General features: G+C 39.8%; 1 protein-coding gene across 2 annotated transcripts in view; it reads left to right on the top strand.

The window, feature by feature from the left end:
• Nucleotides 1–22707, top strand: part of Ube2l3 (ubiquitin conjugating enzyme E2 L3) — a 60215-nt gene that overhangs the window by 10095 nt on the left and 27413 nt on the right. Inside the window, exon 2 of one of the 2 annotated variants that reach the window (XM_015500352.2) lies at nt 8551–8646. The exons of the other annotated variant lie outside the window; for it this stretch is intronic. Within the exon in view, the coding sequence (XP_015355838.1) occupies nt 8551–8646 (96 nt within the window). The remainder of the gene's footprint in view (nt 1–8550; nt 8647–22707) is intronic. 2 annotated transcript variants of the gene reach the window in all.

Raw genomic sequence — 22707 nt, 5'->3', positions numbered from 1 at the left:
CCTTTTTTTTTTTTTTTTTGTGGTGCTAGGGATTGAACCCAGGGCCTTGTGCATTCCAGGAAAGCACTCTACCACTGAGTCATGTGTTTGTTTTGTTGTTGTTTTTTAAATATATATTTTTTAGTTTTAGGTGAACACTATATCTTTATTTTATCTTTATGTGGTGCTGAGGATCGAACCCAGTGCCTCACGCATGCTAGACGAACACTCTACCATTGAGCCACAACCTCAGCCCTTTTTTTTTTTTTTAAATATTTATTTTTTAGTTGTAGTTGGACACAATGCCTTTATTTCACTTGTTTATTTTTTATGTGGTGCTGAGGATTGAACCCAGGGTCCCGCATGTGCCAGATGAGTGCTCTACCGCTGAGCCACAACCCCAGCCCCAACCCTTGTTATTTTTAATGCTGGGGTTGTGTTATCTGTAAATAAAGGGTTTGAACATGCTAGGCAAGTGCTCTACACCCCCAACCCCCACGACATGTTTTATACAGTTTCTTTTCTGCTTACTCATTCTGCGTCACGCTTTATGTCTCTGGTTCTGTTTTGGACAGACTTGAAGAGACTGGTAAGCCAGTCCTTAAGGAGCTCTCAGTCTGGTTGGGGGGTACTGGATTTGGGAGTGTGTAATGTAGGTCAAGAATGCCAGGCACACCCATGTTCAAATGGAGACAAAAACACATTCTAGGAGTGAGGCTTGTGAGAAGCTATCTGTGTGGAGCTGGTGCCAGAGCCTGTTCAGCTAGGGCCTTGGTCATGCTTGTCTTGGAATGTTGTAGGCAGTACCTTCCTTTAAGCCTGTACGGAGGGTTCTTTTTAATTACATCCTCTTTAAATGACCTCCCCAGGAGTCACTCACCTGTTTGGAGGCATTGATAGAGTAATAGGGACCTGAGTTTAAATATTGATTTTTTTCCCCCCAACTCATTTGTATTGTTATTTTGAACCCATGTCCTGATATCTACAAAAAGAATAATGAAATGACTTCATAAAGTTTTGATAATAGGACCGTATGTCAATTATGATAATAAACTAAGAATAAGATAGCTAGCTAGCACATTCCAGCCTATGGAAGGGGTCATGTGTTGTCATGAGTCCTGTCCCCTTTACTGAATATTAATTCTATTTATTATTTTTTGCAGTATTGGGGATTGAACCCAGGACCTGTACTAGGCAAATATTCTACCACTGAGCTATATCCTCAGCCCTATTGAATATTAATTGAAATGAGATTTGTAGATTTGCAATGTATGGAATCAGGTTAAAGTCATGATTTAGTGTCTTTGCTCATGGTTGCATTGAATAAGCCTGGAAAACTTGTATCTCTGCTAAAGTTAGTCGCTTTGAATCACACAGAAGTAGAAATCTGCTATTTCACATTATTATTTCCTGCCAGTTGTGTAGCTGGTATTTGATAGTGACACTGTGCTTAGATTTAAGGCAGCTTTGTGTAATTTTCCTCAGACATCTGGTTTATCTGCCAGGATTTGTTTTGGCCAGTCAAGAGGAGCCTAAAAACATTCCTTATTCAACATAGACACTTACTGATTAACTATGGAGAACTAGGGAAAATACTGTACATGTTCATGTTTTTGTCATTGTAAATATTGATATGTGGTATCCCAGAGCAAGCTAAACTGTCCTAGGATCCTACACAGGAAACAGAGGCACCTGCTTGGCTCAATTTTTTCTCCATCCTCCTCACAATGGGAGTTGAACTGGGGGCATTCTACCACTGAGCTACATCCACAGCCCGCCCAGGGCCCTACATACCTTTTTTCCTTTCTCTTTTTTTGGTACCAGGGATTGAACTCAGGGGCACTCAACCACTGAGCCCCAGCCCTATTTTGTATTTTTTTTTTTTTTTAAGAGACAGGGTCTCACTGAGTTGCTTAGTGCCTCACAGTTGCTGAGTTGCTGGGATTATAGGTATATGCCATCGTGCCCAGCTGCTCTGCTCATTTCTTTTCTTTTTTTTTTTTTTTTTGGTACAGGGGATTGAACCCAGGGTTGCTTAACCATTGAGCCACATCCCCAACCGTTTTTATTTTTTATTTTGAGATAGGGTCTCATTGAGTTGCATAGGGCCTTGCTAAATTGTTGAGGTTGGCTTTGAACTCTTGATCCTCTGCCTCAGCCTCCCAAGCTGCTGGGATTATAGATGTGTGCCACTATACCTGGTAGCATGTTGATTCTTAAGCAGGAATGAATACACATTGCAGTCACCTGGGAAGCATTTCTAAGACACAGGTGCCCAGCCCACTCTTGAAGTTGATGTGGTGGGACCTGATACCAGCTAGTCTCTCTGTCCTTCTTGCCCTCCCCCACCCCATCTCTCTGCATGTGGAAGTTGAACAGTCCCCCAGGGGCTCCAAAACTTACTCTGGACCTAATCATGACATTAGAAAACTCTCTAACTCATTTCCTGGTTGCTTGCTTAACCTGTTGATTTCTTCCCTCATGTGTTTCCCACACTTGATCTTATCTCAAGGTTTTCTGTATCCTTCATGCAGAGCCTCTTCTATGTAGCTATTCCCTTCTGGGGTCTTCTGGGCTTCACTCACTCTGACCTAAAGGTGCCGAAAATGTCATTTGTTAGCTCTTCTAACTCAGATCAACAGCCAAGGAGGGACTTTATTTATTTATTTATTTTTTGAGAGAGAGAGAGAGAGAATATTTTAATATTTATTTATTTTTTTTAGTTTTTCGGCGGACACAACATCTTTGTATGTGGTGCTGAGGATCGAACCCGGGCCGCACGCATGCCAGGCGAGCGCGCTACCGCTTGAGCCACATCCCCAGCCCCCAAGGAGGGACTTTAGACTTACTTTCTGTAGTTCCTCTAGGGACATATTGCTTCTTTTTCCATTTAACAAATACAGTGTGACACAGTAGTATTGAATATGCTTGTTTATACTCAACAAGAACCCTGGTATTGAAATGTGCTATTCCTAGTGTTGGTGTAACATCAGAAGCATCTCTCACTTGGCTTCTCTGATATATATTTTGAGGGGGAAGAATCATTGAGTACTTTGGATTTGTTATCTTTTTTGTTAGTACTAGAGATTGAACTCGGGTTCATTACTATGAATTATATCCCTACCTCTATTTATTTATTTACTTATTTGTTTATTTTTTAGGTACTGGGGATGAGACCCAGGAGCATCTACCACTGAGCAGTTTCCCTAGACCTTATTATTATTATCTAAAAAAAAAAATTTGTAGTTGTAGATTGACGGAATGCCTTTAGTTTATTTCTTTGTTTGGAATCGAACCCAGTGCCTCACATGTATTAGGCAATTAGGCAAGTGCTCTGCCACTGAGCTACAGCCCCAACTCCTCCTTATTTTTTGAGACAGGATTTCACCAAGTTCCCCAGGCTGGTCTTGAACTTGGGATCTACCTGCCTTAGCCTCCTGAGTTGCTGGGTTTATAGGCATATACCACCATGCCTGGTTTGTGTATTTACTTTGTTTATTTATTTAGAGAATACTTTATTAGTTTCTGTAATCAAACATAGGTAAGACCTTAAAATTTAATACAGTGTATTACCCCTGTACAGATGGGAAAATATTATGTATTTGCATTTGAGATAGGATCTTGTTAAATTGCCCAGGCTTGCTTCCCACTTGCAATCCTTCTGTCTCAGCTGGGATTACAGGAATACACCACCACACCCAGTTTTTCTGATTTCTTTTTTTTTAAACCCATCATTCTCTCTCTCTCTCTCTCTCTCTCTTTTTTAAATGCTTATTTATTTTTTAGATGTGGGTAGACACAATACTTTTATTTATTTATTTTTATGTAGTGCTGAGGATTGAACCCAGGGCCTTGCACTTGCTAGGTGAGCGCTCTACCACTGAGCCACAGCCCCAGCCCCCATCATTCTCTCTCTCTCTCTCTTTTTTTAAAAAAATATTTATTTTTTAGTTGGACACAATATCTTTATTTATTTATTTTTATGTGGTGCTGAGGATCGAACCTAGGGCCTTACACGTGCTAGGCGAGCGCTCTGCCGCTGAGCCACAACCCCAGCCCCCATCTCTTTTTTAAGATATATTTTTATAGTTGTAGTTGGACACAATTATTTTATTTATTTGTTTTTATGTGGTGCTGAGGATCGAACTCAGTGCCTCGCACATGATAGGTGAGCTTTCCACTGCTGAGATACAACCCCAGCCCCAAGTTTTTCTGATTTCTTAAAAAAGACTTTGACCATGAACTAGTTAGTAATCACTGGCCCCTGTGTGGTTCTTAAACTTGGACTTTCATGGGGATTATGTGAGGAGATTTTGTACAGTCAACTTTCTAGGCCCCATAGAAGAAACAGATTTTTTTGCTACTTTGACAAAATGCAGATAGGTAGATCCGAGTTAGGTGATGAGTGCCGATTCTGCACTGCATGACAATCTCTTGCTCTTCTAGCTGCCTCAGTACTTGAAGCAGTGGGCTTCTGCAGGGGTTTCAGGGCCCATCTTTCAGGTAGTAACCCCTTTCTTTTCTGCACACTCCACACTTTGCCACATGGTTGGCATATGGGCATCTAGCTCGCTGAGCTGGCATTTAGGGAATGGGCTATTCCTCTTTTTAAGAACTGTACAGGGCTGGAGATATGACTTGGTTGGTAGAGTGCTTACCTGGCATGCACTAATCCCTGGGCTTAGTCCCCATCATTTCCCAAAAGAAAAACAAAAATATGAAAGGGATCATATTTTGGGAAGCATTGCTGTCTTCCTCTTCTTCCACTTGTCCTGGCTGGGAAATCTGCTGTTCTTTACCAGGAGAAGGGACTAGCAGGGTTCTGCTTTCCTTCAGGTCTCTCTCTTGGTTTGTCAGCATTGTATCATCAGTTCTGAGCAGTTGACCCCAGGCTGCTTCTGATTCTGAGCAGAACTGAAAGGAACCTTTGTGGGAGTATTTTTTTGTAAGCTCCTGTCGATCTTGGCTTTGGTCTTCTTGTTTTCCTTAGAGCTGGGCCACCCTACATTTTTTCTTTGTCAATTCCTTTCTTCCACTATTTGTAATAACCTTTATTTTATTTTATTTTTTTAATAGTAGGTGGACACAATGCCTTTATTTTTATTTATTTATTTTTATGTGGTGCTGAGGATCGAACCCATGCCTCATCCGTGCTAGGCGAACACTCTGCCACTGAGCCACAACTCCAGCCCTGTAATAACCTTTTGAATTAAACCTCTTTGACTTTACGTGGTTTCTTTAAATTCCTTCCCCAATTCTTCATTATCAGGACCTTTCTCAGTTATTGCTTAAGGGTTTGTCATCTTGAGTGTCATATTGACTTTTTGAGTCTCATGCCTTCAGATGGAATCTATTTTTTCCCTAAATGAGTGTTGAATTCATCTTCTTTGTTTTCCTCAGTGTAGGAGGCATGATTGGCATTTAGTGGACTGAACATTTTTTTCCCTGCATTGCCATTTTGTGCAATGCAGGACTTTTAGCATCTTAGCCAATGCTAGGTCCAGTGATTCTCTAGAGGACGTTGGGAAATCTGGGTGGGACAGTGTCACAATGCCTAGCATCTGTCTCAGGCAAGGCTCAGGATGCTTAAGTGCAGAGTTAAGATGCTGGTGACACCCTGTTGAGAAACTCTTTACTATGGGTTGTTCAGCATTCCCAGAAGATGACAGGACTTGTTTGTTGGTTTCTCTCACTTCTGCCTTTTAATCAGTTCTTCCTTATTGGTTAGAGTTATGCAATGGAGCTTGCCTCTTCCTTGGGAGGACTTAACTTGACAGCAAGGTAAGTTGAGAGTTTATCTGATAACCCTGCTTTGAATTCCCTGAGCCTCCCAGCTCAGCCCTCTTTAGTGTTGCCCTTTCTTCTGTGACCCCAGGCATGTGGCTTGCTCAGAATTGCTTTTATCTTTGTTTATGCATCTGCTTGATATCAAAGTACCTATAGGTGCTCTCCCTACACCCATGCCCACAGGTTCCTCTTTTTTTCTTGAGGAAGATACAGTTTTTCACTGCCCTGTTACAATTGAGTTCATCTTGTGATATTTTTGTAATTCTTGTGAGATTTACCTTCTTGTGTTTTTCAGCCATAATTCACAGTGTTGGTATGTAGAGTTCTGAAACCAGTAAGTTTATTGATTAAGATTTGCACAGTGGCACACAACTATAATCCTGGAGGCAGGAGGATTGCAAGTTCCAGCCCAGCCTCAGCAACTTAGTGAGAGCCTTTCTCAAATAAAAAAATAAACATAAAGGACTGGGATGTGGCTCAGTGGTAGAGTGCCTTTGGGATCATTCCCCAGGTCTGGGGGTAAAATTGTTTTATCCTGTGATATCTTCTCCTACGTTTTTTTTTTTTTTTCCTGGTTGTCTAGTTTCAAAGTTCTTTCTGGCATATGTATACATATTTTTTTCTGTCTGTATTTGGTTCAAAGCATTTTAATAGTTTAGTATGACCCAGGCCTTACTGGGGGTTATGATATCTTCTGTCCCTAGCCAAGAATTTTAATTCTAATAATCTTGAACCACGGACCAAAAAGCCAAAATACAGCTTTGATACTCAGAGAATACCAGGTCCTTTTTTTCCTGATCCCCTAGGAAGGCCTGCCTTCTTAGCCATTCACTAACTTAGTCATTAAGCAAATGTTTGAGCCCCATCAAGAGCTAAATCCTGGCACTGCTGGGGCTTTCTGGTCTCTGCCTTCACACCTGCCCTCCTCGAGCTGATATTCTATTTGGGAAGGGAATGGGGCTGGTGTTGGTGCAAGACTTTTTTCCCTTCTTGAATCTGCCCAGGCTTCATTATCTCCAGTGGAGTGTTCTGATGAATCTCTGGCATTAGCAAAAGGACCAGGCAACAGTTGTCAGGTTGAAGTGGTCCCTCAGGCTTCATGCTTTCTCTATAGGGGAGTCAGACCACTTCATCCCTCATTGTAGAGTAGATCTTCTTAGTGCTAGTTCTTCCAAATGGACCTGTCCCTCAGTATGGCAGTGCCTCTGCCCTCCTTGTGCTGCTTGTTAAAAATCTTTATGTTCAGGTTCCATCTACACTTGCTGAACTAGAATTTCTGGTTCTGGGTCCAGGTTCAGGTGATTATGGTGGTGGGCACCAGGGATGGGAGAGGGGTTTGACAAGTAGTGAGCAACCCTGTGGGAAGACACTGTGCCTGTTGCTTGCCATGAAGTACCTATTCCTTGTATTCCTTCAATACATTCTCCTCCCCGGCCCATTCTGGGCCAAATCCTCTTTACCCCAACTAAAGAACCTGTAATTGGCTTTGGTTCCCCCTTCCTCAGAATTGTTCCTTTCATGCCTGTATAGCCCCAGTGTGCCTTGTAAATTGCTGCAGAGCAATTAAGTGTGGGGTGCAGAGGATCTTTTGAGCTTGAAGATATTGGACCTCTGAGCTATCCTGAGCCATGACTGTGCACAGGGAGAGGCTTTCCCCATTCTAGAGGTTGTGTGGGCTGGGTCAGAGAGAAAGCAGCCTGGTACAGGAAGCAGAGCTCAGTGGGGTGATGCTCAGAGTTGCAGAAGAGAAGACATCTGAGATGTTGGGGAGGCTGTCTTGCCAATGGGCAGGAGGCTGGGTTGAGGCAGTGGCAGGAGGGGCACTCCAGTTATGTGAATATGAAGGAATGTTGGTAATGTGATGGGTGGCTGGGAGTGTGCATATGGGGTGGCTTGGGTTGTGAAGCCTGCTGGATATTCACTTGAGGTGTTGAGGAAGCAATGGGAAATGTTAGGCTGGTACACAGTCAAAAAGCAGTAATAGACAGTTCTAAACACATCTTAGACAGGGTCCTGAAGTATTTAATTGCAGTGGTTGTGCTTTCTGGGTGAAATAGCATTTGTCACATTGACTATATACATGCAGTAATACCTGATATTTTTAAAGATTCCTGTTGCTTACAACATAGTTTCTCTTTCATTGTCTGCAGCTCTGGGTCTCATTTCCCCTCTGTGGCAACTCAAGAAACCAAGCCTTAGTGAAGGTTTCCTATCCCCCTCCCCATCCCAGTTTGTATGATGGTCTCTTTGCTTATGCTGGGATGGAGTCCTGAAATGCACTCATGGCAATGTGTAGGAAAGTTTGTGGGTGTGCATTTACCTTTGGTTGGCTCCTAGTACACAGTTTTATTCATCTTTATATTCTCAGCATCCAGTGCCTAGTCAGTGCTTAACGAATCTTAATTGGAAGAAGTTAGGTCTGTAGCATCTCAGGTTAGCCCCTGCTATGTGTCTGCCAGGTGCAGGGTGTTGAGAGTATTTAAATAGGCATGGCCACCAACCCAAAGAAGAGTTGGTACATCTGTAGACATATGATCACCCCCATCATGCTCAGTGGACTCACGGAGGTGGGGGCTTGTCTTGGTCTGGGACAGGGGTAGAGGCAATGACCTCACAGAGGGCTGGGCTCTGTGCCTCTTTAACCACCCTGGTGTGATCTAGTCCTCAATCATATTTTGTCATTAGTGGTGTCATCACCTGGTTTAATTTGAGGGAGTCAGGAGGGATCTTAATATGTGGTACTTTCCCTGATTTGATATCCCTTTATGCTTTGTTAATCAACAGGAGCTTGAAGAGATCCGCAAATGTGGAATGAAAAACTTCCGTAACATCCAGGTTGATGAAGCTAATTTATTGACTTGGCAAGGGCTTATTGTTCCTGTGAGTATTGAACACTTCCACTTCTTATCAGATTATTCTTTCAGGTGGTGTGTGTGCTGTTGGGGCTATCTCTGTGCTCCTAAAGTAGGCTTGTAGTCTGGGTAGCCCACACATGCACAGAAGTGGGCTGTGACTCTGGGCTCTTGAGGATATTCCCAGCTTTGTACTAGTTTTCCAAAATTCTGGGGGGTTCCAAACTTTGCAGATTTGTGGTAATATACACAGGGAAGAGGAGTATGTATTTGTGCTCCTATTCTCTCCTGTCTTCCCTGGCTTCTGGATGCCTGGCCCTATTTATCGGGACAAGACCTCCTTCTCTGGCCTCTCTTAATCGAGGGTTGGTGTTCCCATCTAGGTCTTCTTTTGCTTTTCCCCTTCATTTTGCATCTTTCTAACTTTCTGGACACCTGTGTTCCAGGCTTTATTTCTGGTACCCTCCAACAGGTGCTTCCCATTTATCTCAGTCCTTATTCCTAACTGACCACGTTACCTTCACTGGCTTTTCTGGGATTTTGCTTTCAATGACTGACCCCACATCCCTACCTCCCCCTGTCTCAGGGACTTCTGCCTTAGAGACTTGGGCTTCTCTTAACAATAGGCTTTGCTTTGGCATTATTATACTCTTGTCTCTTCTTTTCTCCATTCTTTGATCCCTCACCCCTTTGGAGACTTGACCTGTGCTTAACTCCAGGATGCAGTTCTCATTTCTCCCACCTTCCTGAAAGTACTTCACACCAAGCAACTGGACTCCCTCCAGTTGTTATACTTCTGACCCTTGCTTGCCTCCCAAGCTTTTAAACCTTTGGCAGTGTCTCAGCCCAGTCCTACAGCCAGTGCACCATTCTTTGCTGACTTGCCGCTGCTACCTCCTCACTGTTAAACTTGGGTCTTGTTAGTCTCTACCTTTCTCTCCTGTTTTGGGGGCTCTGTTTTTTCTAGCATCAATGATTATCTTCCTGTACATAAAAGGTTTCTGCCTCTGTCTCATTCCCTGCCTTCTCTCTTGGAACTGTTTGTCCATCAGGTGACTTCAGTTGGGCAATATATAGCCTTTCAGGCACCCCGCCCACAACCTCATCCTTCTGTAAGAATGCTCCCCTTCTTTTCAATTCTTACAGATTCACCCTTCTTCTCTCTTCCTTTTTTTCTCCACTTTGCCCATGTGAGCCTCAGGCGCTTTCCCTCTGTCTGGTGTTGTCCTCTTATTGTTACATATAATTGTTTCTTGTGAGAGCTTGGATCCTTTTCTAAAGCAGAACATAAAATATACTTACTGTAGATGCTTCCTTGGTGCTGGGTCATGCTTCTGTTTTTTTTAAAGCTCCTGAAATTTGAGTGGCAAATATTGGGTTTGTAGTTTATTCTCAGTCATTTGGATAACTAAGGAAAGATAGTTTTGGAATTTTTAAATGTGGGAGCTTTTAGTCTGGTTTTGAAGATGAGTGCTTTGAATTTTTTGAGACTTGAAGATGTGGCTCTGAGGGCACAGGGTGGGTGACCAGGAAACCCTGGATGGGAGGGACTGGCCTGTGACTGTAGCCCTTGCCTGCCATTGTGATCTGTTAGGTGCTGAGTAAAAATATAGCTAGGACCTTGTAACCTCTTCTTCCTTTTTCTAATTGAGATTTTGTATTCCACTGATAAAAGAAGTGAACAGCTAATCTATGGCTCTTTTGGAAAATGATAAGAATGAATGGAATATGGTTTTAAATGGCAAGGCTAGGGTGGTGTGCTCACCATGTGAGCTCAGTAGCCTGAGAGCCCACAGGCCAGCTTAAGTGTAGATTGCTTCAGAAGTCTCTGCCACCAGCTCACTCCAAGGCCTCCCTTTAGTTTCATACTGGTTGAGCCTGTGGAACAGAGGGCTAAGGGTCTCATTAAACCAAAGTTAGAGAGACTGGCTACTTGAATTCTAATGTGCTTGGACTGAGGTTCTGGGGAGTATCCCAGGCCAAAGCTGAGCCCAGGGAGAGTAAACTACAGCCAGACTGCTCTTCTTCCTGCTCAAATTGTACTCTTATCATTTCCCTCTCACTTGCCTTCTATGATTATTGCCCAGGTCCCCTTCGTTGGTACCAGCAGCATTTCAAGGTAGCATTTTTATTTTTATTATTATTACTTTTTTTGGTACTGGGGATTGAACTCAGGCGTACTTGACCACTGAGCCACATCCCTAGCCCTATTTTGTATTTTAAGTAGAGATAGGGTCTCACTGAGTTGCTTAGTGCTTCGTAGTTGCTGAGGCTTGCTTTGAACTCACAGTTCTATCGCAGCCTCCCAAGCTGCTGGGATTACAGGTGTGTACCACCACACCCGGCAGCATGTTTTTTTTTTTTTTAATATATATTTTTTATTTTAATGGACCTTTATTTCTTTATATGTGGTGCTGAGAATTGGACCCAATGCTAGGAAAGTGCTACTCTCAAGGCTGAGGCAGGACCCAAGGCTAGGCAGGAGCCATAACCCCAGCTCCTCAAAGTAGCATTTCTTCATTCCCCAGAGTTGACATTCTTGGCTGCTACCTTCCCTGAGTTAAAGGAGGGCCTTGAGTCTTCCTGCATCCTAGGGGCTAGGCCAACATGGTAATCTTCTACTCCAGATCACCTGAGGTCTGTTGAATTGGGGTGAAAACAGAGTCAGGTGATAAAGCAAGGCAGCCCTGCCACACCCTACCTCAGGCATTTATATCAAGATGCTGGTTGGGAGCTGCTGAATAAATCTTTGGCTGAAGTGCAGGGAGAGGGAGAGCAGGTGGAGGAGAAGTGAGAGATTCTCCCTAGAGGCACTATATTGTGACCATGATAGTTCAGGTTTATTCTCTTTATTTTATTTTGTTGCAGTACTGGGGATTGAATCCAGGGCCTCACACATTGTAGGCAAGCACTACCATTAAACTATTTCCTCAGCCCTTTTTATTTGTTTGTTTTGAGGCAGAGTCTTCTTCAGTTGCTGAGGCTAGCCTCAACTTTGCAAACCTCCTGCTTTACCCTCCTGAATTGCTAGAATTACAAGGCATGTGCCATCATGCCCAACTGTTTCATTAATTTTTATTTATATATGTATATTTATATATAATATAAATATATACTCTTATTTATATATAAATATGTGCAAATATTTATATATAAATAAACTGGGCAAGATGAAATACACCTATAATCCCAATAGCTTGGGAGGCTGAGGCAGAAGGATCATAAGTTCAAAGCCAGCTTCAGCAATTCAGCAAGGACCTAAGAACTCAGTGAGACCTTGTCTCTAAATAAAATACAAAAAAGGGCTGGGGATGTGGCTCAGTACTAGGTTCAATTCCTGGTACCCCCCCACCCCAAATCTATATCTGTATTTTATTGCTGGGTGCAATGATATATTGTCTGTAATTCCAGTGACCCAGGAGGCTGAAGCAAGAGGATTGCAAGTTCAGTACCAGCTTGGGCCACTTAGAATCTACCTCAAAATAAAAATGTTAGGGGCTGAGGATGTACCTCAGTGGCAGTGGTAAATCTCTGTTGGGTTTGATTGGGTTTGATTCCTAATACAAAAACAAACAATCTAAACATATTTGTAAAACCATTGCTACTATTTCCACAATATTTTCATCACCCAAGCAGAAATTCTACCTATTAAACAACAACTCTTCATTTCCCCTATTCCCCAGCCCCTTGTACTTCTGTGATTTTTGCCTATTATAAATATTTCATATAAATGAAGTAACATACAATATTTTTACTTTTATATGTGTTTTATTTCACTTACATAATGATTTTTATTGTTATTTTTAGATATACATGACAGTAGAGTGTATTTTGACATTGTACATACGTGGATTATAACTTAGATTCTAATTAGGATCCCATTCTTGTAGTTGTACATGATGTGGAATTTCACTGGTTGGTGTATTCATATATGAACATAGGAAAGTTACGTACAATTCATTCTACTTAGCATAATGTTTTCAAGGTTCATCCATGTTGTAGTATGTATCAGAACATTATTTCTTCTTATGAACCATTCATGTTCCATTGTGTGGATATACCATGTTTTGTTTATCCATTCATCTGTTGATGGACACTTGGGTTTTTTCTAGTTTTTGGGTTTTTTGAATAATGTTGCTATGAACATTGGCATGCAAGAATTTGCTTGTGTTCCTGTTTTCAATTCTTTGGGATATATATGTAGACGTGGGATTGCTGGATTATATGTTTATTCTGTTTAATATTCTGATAAATCGCCAGATTTTCACAATAATAACCACATAGTCTTACATTCCAGCAGTGGATGAGGGTTCTGACTTCTCCACATCCTTACCGATACTTTTTCATATTAGAGCCATCTTAGTTGATGTGAAATGATATCTTATTGTGGTTTTGATTTTAATTTTCTTCATCATTAAGGATGTTGAGCATTGTTTTTGTATTTTGTATTCTTTCTTTTTAAATTTTTTTTTTAGTTGTAGTTGGACACAATATTTTATTTATTCATTTTTATGTGGTGCTCAGGATTGAACCCAGTGTCTCACACATTCGAGGCAAGTTCTCTACCACTGAGCTACAACCCAGCCCTGTTTTTGTATTCTTATTGGCCATTTGCCTGTTTATTTATTTATAAACCTTTTTTTTTTTTTAAACACTGAGCCACATCCCCAGCCCTTTTATTTTTCATTTTGAGTCAGGGTCTTGCTAAGTTGTTTTGGGCCTTGCTTCATTGCTGAGGGTTGCCTTGAACTTGAGATTTTCCTTCTTCAGCCTTCTGAGCTGCTGGGGTTACAGGTGTTTGCCACTGTGCCAGGCCCCAGCATACCGTTTTAAAGCTGGTTGTCTTTTGTTGAATTGTAGGAGTTCTATATATTTCCAGGATATTAACCCTTATCAGATAAGTGATTTGCAAATATTTTCTCCCATTCTAGTTTTTTTTTTCTCTTCCCTCTTTCTCTCTTTAAAGCTGTTTATTTATTTGGTGCTGCAGATCAAACCTTGCTGAATTGCTGAGGCTGGCCTCAAACTTGTGGATCTTTTTGCCTTAGACCCCCAAGTTGTTGGGATTATAGGTGTATGCCACTGCACTCTGAAAATTTCACAGTTTTGTTTTTTAATTTAAGTTTTATTTATTTATCTATCTATTTGTTTATTTTGTGCTACTGGAGATTCAACCCAGGGTCACTTTACTACTCAGCTATATCACAAACCCTTTTAAAAAATGTTTTATTTTCAGGCAGAGTCTTGCTAAGTTACTGAGGTTGAACTCAAACTTGCAGTCATCTGGGCTGGGGTTGTAGCTTAATTGGTAGAGCATTTACCTGCATGTATGAGGCATTGGGTTCAGTCCGCAGCGCCACATAAAAACAAATAAATAAAATAAAATTATTGTTTGTCTGTAACTAGAAAAAAACTCTTTCAATCATCCTGCCTCAGCCTTGAGAGTAGCTGGAATCAGGTATGTACTCACAGGCCTAGCTAAAATTTTTTTTGGGGGGTGGGGGTGGGGGTGGGGGATGTACTGGGGATTTCACCCAGGGATACTTTTACCCCTGAGTCACATTCCTACCCTCTCCGTCCCTACTTTTTTTTTTTTTTTGGAGACAGGGTGGGCAAGGTGGAGCACACCTGTAAGCCTAATAGCTTGGGAGGCTGAGGCAGAAAGGATCATGAATTCAAAGCCAGCTTCAGCAACTTTAGCAAGGGTCTCACTGAGTTGCTAGCACCTCACTGTTTGAGGCTGGCTATCCTCCTGTCTCAGCTTCCCAAGCCTCTGGGATTACAGATGTGTGCCAGGGTGCCCGCTGGGGTTGCATTTAATCTCGAGATCACTTTAGGTATTTTTTAAGTTGTTTAATATCTCATTAAGTTGCTAAAGCTGACTGAACTTTTGATCCTCCTGCCTCAGCATCCCAAATCATTGGAATTATAGGCATGAAACACTGCTCCCGGGAAAACTTTTAATTTTTATTGAAACCCTATTTATTTATTTTTGAGGCAGTCTTGCTATGTTTCCCCAGCTGATCCGGAACTCTGGGGCTTTAAGTGATCCTATTTCCTCCCCTACCCCCAAATAACTAGAACTTCTGGTGTAGGCTGCTTAGGTCTGATTTTTAAAGAAACTGTTGTCATAACATGAATGGTCATGTAGATTTTCCGATGTTTTTTTTCCTAAGAGTTTTTTTTAGTATCAGCTCTTCAATTTGGTCTTTGATCCATTTTGAGTTCATTTACATATATTACATGAAGTAAGGGCCCATTTTATTTTTTTATATGTGGATAAACAGTTTTTCTAGTACCATTTGTTGAAGAGGCTATTCTTTCCCGTTGAATGATCTTGCATTTTTGTTAAAGATCAATTGAGCATATAAGTGAAGGTTTATTTCTGAACTCTCAGTCTATTGGGTTGGTCTATGTGTGTATCCTTTTGCCAGTGCTATACTGTTTTGATTATTGTCCCTTTGGTAGAAAGTTTTGTCATGAGGAAGTGTGAGTCCTCCACCTTCAGTCTTTCTAAAAAATTGTTTTGCCTTATTCAGGGTCCTTTGAGATTCCACATGAATTTTAGGATGAATTTTTCCATTTTGGGAAACAAATACTGTTGAGATTTTGATAGAGGTTGCATGTAATCTTTTTATTTATTTGTTTTGTGGTGCTGGAGATTGAACCCAGAGCCTCATGCACGCAAGCAATCACTCTACCAACTGAGCTATATCCCCCAGCTTGCATTTAATTTTGTTGTTGTTGTTGTTGATACTGGGGATTGAACTCAGGGGCACTCAACCACTGAGCCACATCCCTAGCCCTTTTTTATATTTTATTTAGAGACAGGGTCTCACTGAGTTGCTAGCACCTCACTGTTTGAGGCTGGCTTTGAACTCGCTATCCTCCTAAGCTTCTGGGATTATAGATGTGTGTCAGGGTGCCTGCTGAGGTTGCATTTAATCTTTTTTTTTTTTTTTAAGAGAGAGAGAGGGGGAGAGAGAGAGAATTTTAATACTTTTATTTTTTAGTTTTCGGTGGACACAACATCTTTGTATATGATGCTGAGGATTGAACCCAGGCTGCACGCATGCCAGGCGAGCGCGCTACCGCTTGAGCCACATCCCCAGCCCCATGGTTCATTTAATCTTGAGATCATCTCATTTTTACAACATTGTCTTCCAATCCATGAACCTGGGATGTCTTTCCATTTCCTTAGGCTTTCAAGTGGGTTTTTTTTTTTTTTTAAAGCAGTATTGTATAATTTTCAGTATGCAGGTCTTATGTCTCTGTTAACTCAGGCTAACCTAACAAAATATTATAGACCTGGTGGCTTAAACAAAATTTATATTCTCAACAGTTTTGGAGGCTAGAAATCCCAGATCAAGATCTAGCAGGGTTGGTTTGTCGCAATGACTCTATTCCTAGCTTGCAGCCTTCCAAGTATATCCTCACATGGTCTCTCCTAGCTGTATGTACTGGGGAGAGGGAATTGCCTGGTTTCTCTTCTTGTATGGATACTAATCCTGTTGAGTCAGAACCCCTCCCCCCACTTATAACCTCTTTTAACCTCAATTATTTCTCTGTTCTAAATATAGTCACACTGGGGTTAGGGCTTCAATGTGTAAACTTTGGGGGAATAGCATTCAGTTCACAACAACCTCCTCGGTTAAATTTATTCCTAGGTGTTCTATATTTTGATATTATTATAAATTAAATTGTTTGCTTATTTCCCTTTTTGGATTATTCTGTGTTACTATGTATAGAAATATTTCTGATTTTGGGGTGTTAATTTTGTATCCTGTAATTAGCTGAATTTGGTATTCTAATAGATATTTGCATATAATCTTTAGAGATTTCTACACTTAAGATCAGGTCAGTTACATAAGATCAGGTCAGTTACAGATAGAAATAGTTCTTTCCTGATTTGGATGACTTTATTTATATATTTATTTTATTTTTTGACATAATTGTTTAGGCTAGAATGATCAGTACCATGTTGAATAGAAGTGGCAAAAGAAGGCATGCTAGGGCTGGGGGTGTGGCTCAAGTGGCCCGGGTTCGATCCTCAGCACCACATACAAACAAAGATGTTGTGTCTGCTGAAAACTAAAAAATAAATATTAAAAAAAAAAAAGAGGGCATGCTAATCTTCTTTCAGATACTATGGGGAAACTTTCAGATTTTTAACCATTGAATATGGTGATAGCTCCTTTTTTTTTAATGTTTCAGAAGTTCTTTTCTATTCTACGGTATTTAGTGTTTTTCTGAAAGTGTATTCAATTTTGTTAAATGTTTTTTTCTGCATCAGTTAAGATGATCATGTGTTTTTTTCCCTCATTTTGTTCTGTTAATATGATGTAGAACATTAATTTTTTAAGATGTTATATTATTGTAGTATCCTTTTGGCCAAAACTGTTGTAGGTCATAGTGTTTAATTCATGCTACCTCATGCCCTGCCCCAAGTATTTGGGATTGAATCCTGGGCCTTGCATTATTGCTAGGCAAACACTGAGCTACAGCCAGTTTTATTTTATTTTATTTTGAAATTTTATTTATTTTATTTTTTTGGTAGGGTCTCTTAAAGTTGCCCAAGCTGACTTTGAGCTTGGGATCCTCTTCCCTTAGCCTCCTGAGTAGCTGGGACTATATCTAGCTGGCTTATTAGCATTTTTTTTTTTTTTACAATTTTAATTAAAAAAATGTATGGGGAATATTTGTAGTTTTCTTCTGCTAGCATTATGTGGCTTCATTATCAGGGTGATACTGATCTTGATTATATGAGTTACAAAGTGTTCCTACTTTTTTCTTTGGAAAAGTGGAATTTACCACTGAAGCTACATGGATCATGGTTTTTCTTTGTGGGGAGTTTTGATTATTGATTCAGTCCGCTTAATCTTCTTATTGGTTTTAGGTTTACATTGATATTTTGTTTATTTTTATGTGAGTTTCAGTAGATTTGTGTATTTCTAGAATTTATCCATTTTGGTTTTGGTTATCCAGTTTATTTGGTGTACAGCTGTTCATAGTGTGTGTTTGTTCATTTATTTTGTGGTACTGGGGATTGAACCCAGGGCCTTGTGCATGGGAGGCAAGCACTCCACCAACTGAGCTATACCCCCAGCCCTTATTTATTTATTTTATTTTGAAAAGGGTTGCTGAGGTTGGCCTTAAATTTGTGATCCTCTTGCCTCAGTCTCCTGAATAGATGGGATTTACAGGCGTGGGCCACTGTGTTCTGCTTGTTTATTTTTTTTGTGGTGCTGGGAATTGAGCCCAGGGCCTCAGGGATGCTAAGCACATGTTCTGCCACTGAGTTATACCTCCAACTCCATGAGTGTTCTCTTACAATCTTCCTTATTTTTGTAAAATTAGTAGTAATGCCTGCACTTTCAGTTCTGATTTTAGTGATGTCTTTCTTTTCCTTTTGTCAGTCTAGCTAAGGTTTTATCAATTTTGTTAATATTTTCAAAGAATCAGCTTCTGGTTTCATTGTTTTGTTTTTTTAGCATTTTATTTATGTGTTATTTATCCTAATTTTGTGCTTAATTTGCTCTTCGTTTTCTTGTTCTTAAAGGTGTCCAGTTAGTTGTTCAGAGGAGATTTTTCTTTGTTTTTAACTTCATAGTCCTTATATATTCCCTCTGAGCACTACATTTGCAGCATCCCTTATGTTTTGGTATGTTATGATTTAATTTTGTTTGACTAAAGCAATCCTCCTCCCTCATCTTTCTGAGTAGCTGGAAACCATAGGTACTTATTACTGTACCTGACTTATTTTCTAATTTGTGATTTCTTCTTTGATCCATTGGTTGTTGAAAAGTATGTTTAATTCCCATGTAGTTGTAAATTTCCTAGCTCTGTTATCGATTTCTCTTTCCATTCTTTTGTGGTCATAAATGTTACTTAGTCTGATTTAAAAAAAAAAAAAAAAAGTGGGACTGGTGATGTGGCTCAAGCGGTAGCGCGCTCGCCTGGCATGCGTGCGGCCCGGGTTCGATCCTCAGCACCACATACAAACAAAGATGTTGTGTCCGCTGATAACTAAAAAATAATAATAAAAAAAAAGATTCTCTCTCTCTCTCTCCCCCTCTCCCTCTCCCTCTCTCTTTAAAAAAAAATGTAGTTGTATATGGACACAGTTACTTTATTTTATAAAAATGTGTTGCTTATCAAACCCATTGTCTCATGTGTGCTAGGCAAGTGCTCTACTCTACAGCCCCAGCCCACTGTCAGATTTTTTAAAAAAATATTTTTATTAGTTATTAATGTACCTTTATTTATTTATTTGTTTATATGCGGTGCTGAGAATCGAACCCAGTGCCTTACACATGCAAGGCAAGCACTCTTCCACTAAGCTACAACCCCAGCCCCTTAGTCTGATTTTGATCTTTTAAAGTTTATTAAAACTTTTGATCTAACCTGTGGATCTGTTCTGCAGAATGTTTCATGTGTAGTTGAGAAGAATTTCTATTCTGTTGTCAGGTGGAATGTTCCATACATATCTTTTTTTTTTTTTTTTACAAATATCTTTATTTTGTTTATTTATTTTTACGTGGTATTGAGGAACGAACCCAGTGCCTCACATGTGTGAGGCAAGCGCTCTGCCACCGAGCCACAACCCCAGCCCTCCGTATGCATCTTTTAAATAGGTTTCTGTAAGGAAGTTTGTTCAAGAGTGTTTCCTTGGGGCTGGGGATGTGGCTCAAGCGGTAGCGCGCTCGCCTGGCATGCGTGCGGCCCGGGTTCGATCCTCAGTACCACATACAAACAAAGATGTTGTGTCCGCCGAAAACTAAAAAAAAATAAATATTAAAAAATTCTCTCTCTCTCACTCTCTTTAAAAAAAAAAAAAAAGAGTGTTTCCTTATTGATCTTCTTTCTGAACATTATTATTGAAAATAGGGTATTGAAGTTGCCAACTCTAACATGAGTTATTTCAAAATATACATCTCCTTCAATTTTGTCAGCTTTTGCCGAATTATATTGTGGGGTTTTGCTATGTTGTGTAATAAATGTTTATTTCTTTTTTATGGCACTGGGAATTGAACCCAGGAGCACTCTACTGAGCTACATTCCTAGCCTTTTTAAAAATTTTGAGACAGGGTGTTTCTAGGTGTTTGAGCTGGCCTCAGATTTGCAATCTTCCTGCCTTGGCCTCTCAACTCACTGGGATTATAAGCATGTCCACTGTACCTGGCCAATTTTCTATTTTTTTTTTATGTTTGTATATATTTAATTTTTATATCTTATGAATGTAGACTTTATCAATATATAATGTCCTTTGCCTCTTGTGATATTTCTTTTTTTAAAAACATTTTTTAGTTGTATTTGAACACATTACATTTATTTTATTTTATTTTTGTATCATGCTGAGGATCGAACCCAGGGCCTCTCACATGCTAGGCGAGTGCTCTACCACTGAGCCACAACCCCAGCCCCTCTTGTGATATTTCTTGACTTAAAATTCAAATACTTTGTTATCCCAGCACAGTGGTCTACATCTGCAATCCCAGTTTAGCGAGTCCCTAAGAAATTTGGTAAGATCCTGTCTCTAAATAAAATACAAAAAAAGGCTGGGGATGTGACTCAGTGGTTAAGTGCCCCTGGGTTCAATGCCCGTTCTCAAAAAACAAAAAACCTGCTTTGTTAGATAATAATATACTCACTATAGGTCTCTTCTGGTTACTGCTTACATGAAGTATCTTCCATCTTTTTACTTCCAATCTCTCTATATCTTTGTATGTAAAGGGTTTCTCTTGTAGGCAGCATATATATGGATCATACTTATTTTTTAAATTTATTTTTTTGGTACCAGGGATTGAACCCAGAAACATTTAACCACTGAACTACATTCCCAGCCAGCCCTTTTTATTTTGAGACAGTCTTGGTAAATTGCTCAGGGCCTTGCTAAATTGCTGAGGCTGGCTTTGAATTTATAATCCTCTTGTCTCAGCTTCCTGAGCTGCTGGGATTATAGGCTTGCGCCACAATACCCAGAGAATCATATTTTAAAATCTATTTTGGTGATTTTTTTTTTAATGAGCTTCATTCACATTTTAAATTTGTTTTCTATGCTTTTTGCTCTTTGATTCTCTATTACTGCCCTTTAGTTTACTTAGGTGATTTGTGTGTGTATCTGTGCGATAGGGTTTAAACTCAGGGCCAGTGTATGCTGAGCACATGCTGTACTTCTGAGCTACACCACAGCCCATTAATTTCCCTTCTTTCCTTTTCCCTTTATTGTTTTCTTAACATGGGACCTTCATTTCATTTCTTAAACTTTTAACAACCTAATCTGAATAATACCAACTTGATTTCAGTAGTATGTATCCTGTTCTCGTGTGTGTATGTGTGTGTGTGTGTTTGGTGGTACTGGAGATGGAATCCAGGCCTTGCCCTTGCTAGGCAAGTGCTTTATCAATGAGCTACATCCCAAACCCTCCTTTTTGTGGTACTGTGGATTGAACCCAGGACTTAGTGCATGCTGTGTAATAAGTGCATTGCTGCTGAGCCACATCTGCAGCCCTCAGCCTTTTTTATTTTATTTTTAACATTTATTTTTTTTTAGATTTTGATGGACCTTCATTTTATTCATTATTTGTATGCTGTGCTGTGAATTGAACGTAATGCCTCACACATGTTAGGCAAGCGCTCTACAACTGAGCCACAACCCCAGTCTTTTAAATTTTATTTTGAGATAGTATTTTGCCACGTTGCCTAGGCTGCTTTGAACTTGTGATCCTTATGCTTCAGCCTTCTGAATAACTGGAAGTACAGATGTACATCAGCATGTCTTATTCTCATGTGGCTTTGTTCCTTTCTTTTTTTTATGATTACTGTCACATATTGCATCTTAAACATTATGTGTCCATTAATGCAGAGTTATAATTATTGTTTTATTACATTTGCCTCTTATATCATTTAGAAAAACATAGGAGTTGCAAATCAAAAGTGTAAATGTTTTTATGTTTTCTTATGTAGTTACCTTTGCCAGTGTTATTTATTTCTTCAAATGGCTTCAAGTTACTATATATTTATTTTCATTTCAAGACACCCTTTCATATATCTTTTCGGATAGGTCTTAAAAGATGAATTATCTTGGTTTTTGTTTATCTGGTAAAAAAAATCATAATTTTTCTTTAATTTTTTTGAAGGATGGGTTTTACTAACAATTGTCTTGAATATATCATCTCATTGTTTTTTAGCTTTTGTTTTCTGGTTTCTGGTGAGAAATTAGTTGATAACATTATTAAGTATCCCTGTATATAACAAGTCACTTCTTGGGCCAGGCGCCCTGGCACATGCCTGTTATCCCAGTGGCTTGGGAGGCTGAGACAGGAGGATCGAGTTCAAAGTCATCCTCAGCAACAGCGAGGTGCCAAGAAACTCAGTGATAACTTGTCTCTAAATAAAATACAAAATAGGGCTGGAGATGTGGCTTAGGGGTAGAGTGCCCCTGAGTTCAATCTGTGGTGCCAAAAAAAAAAGTCACTTCTTTCTTGCTTTTTCCAAGATTCTCTCTTTCAGTTATTTGACTATAATATGTCTTGGTTTGTTGTCTCTGAATTTATTTTGCTTGGGGTTTATTGAGCTTGGATTTGTAGATTTGTATCTTTCATGGGATTTAGGGCCATTATTATTATTTTTTTAATGAATAAATATTTATTTATTTTATTTTTAGAGAGAGATTTTTTTTCAAGGCTTTTTAATTTTATTAAAATATTCACTTAATGTGCCACATTCTTTTCCAAATTTCTTTTTTTATTGGTTGTTCAAAACATTACAAAGCTCTTGACATATCATATTTCATACATTAGATTCAAGTTGGTTATGAACTCCCAATTTTACCCCAAATACAGATTGCAGAATCACATCGGTTACACATCCACATTTTTACATAATGCCCTATTAGTAACTGTTGTATTCTGCTACCTTTCCTATCCTCAACTATCCCCCCTCCCCTCCCCTCCCATCTTCTCTCTCTACCCCATCTACTGTAATTCATTTCTCTCCTTGTTTATTTTCCCATTCCCCTCACAACCTCTTATATGTAATTTTGTATAACAGTGAGGGTCTCCCTCCATTACCATGCAATTTCCCTTTT

The sequence above is a fragment of the Marmota marmota genome, unplaced genomic scaffold (assembly GCF_001458135.2).
Source record: "Marmota marmota marmota unplaced genomic scaffold, marMar, whole genome shotgun sequence".
Taxonomy (NCBI): domain Eukaryota; kingdom Metazoa; phylum Chordata; class Mammalia; order Rodentia; family Sciuridae; genus Marmota; species Marmota marmota.
The sequence above is the reverse complement of the archived record's forward strand: the minus strand, read 5'-3'. Positions and strand labels throughout refer to the sequence as shown.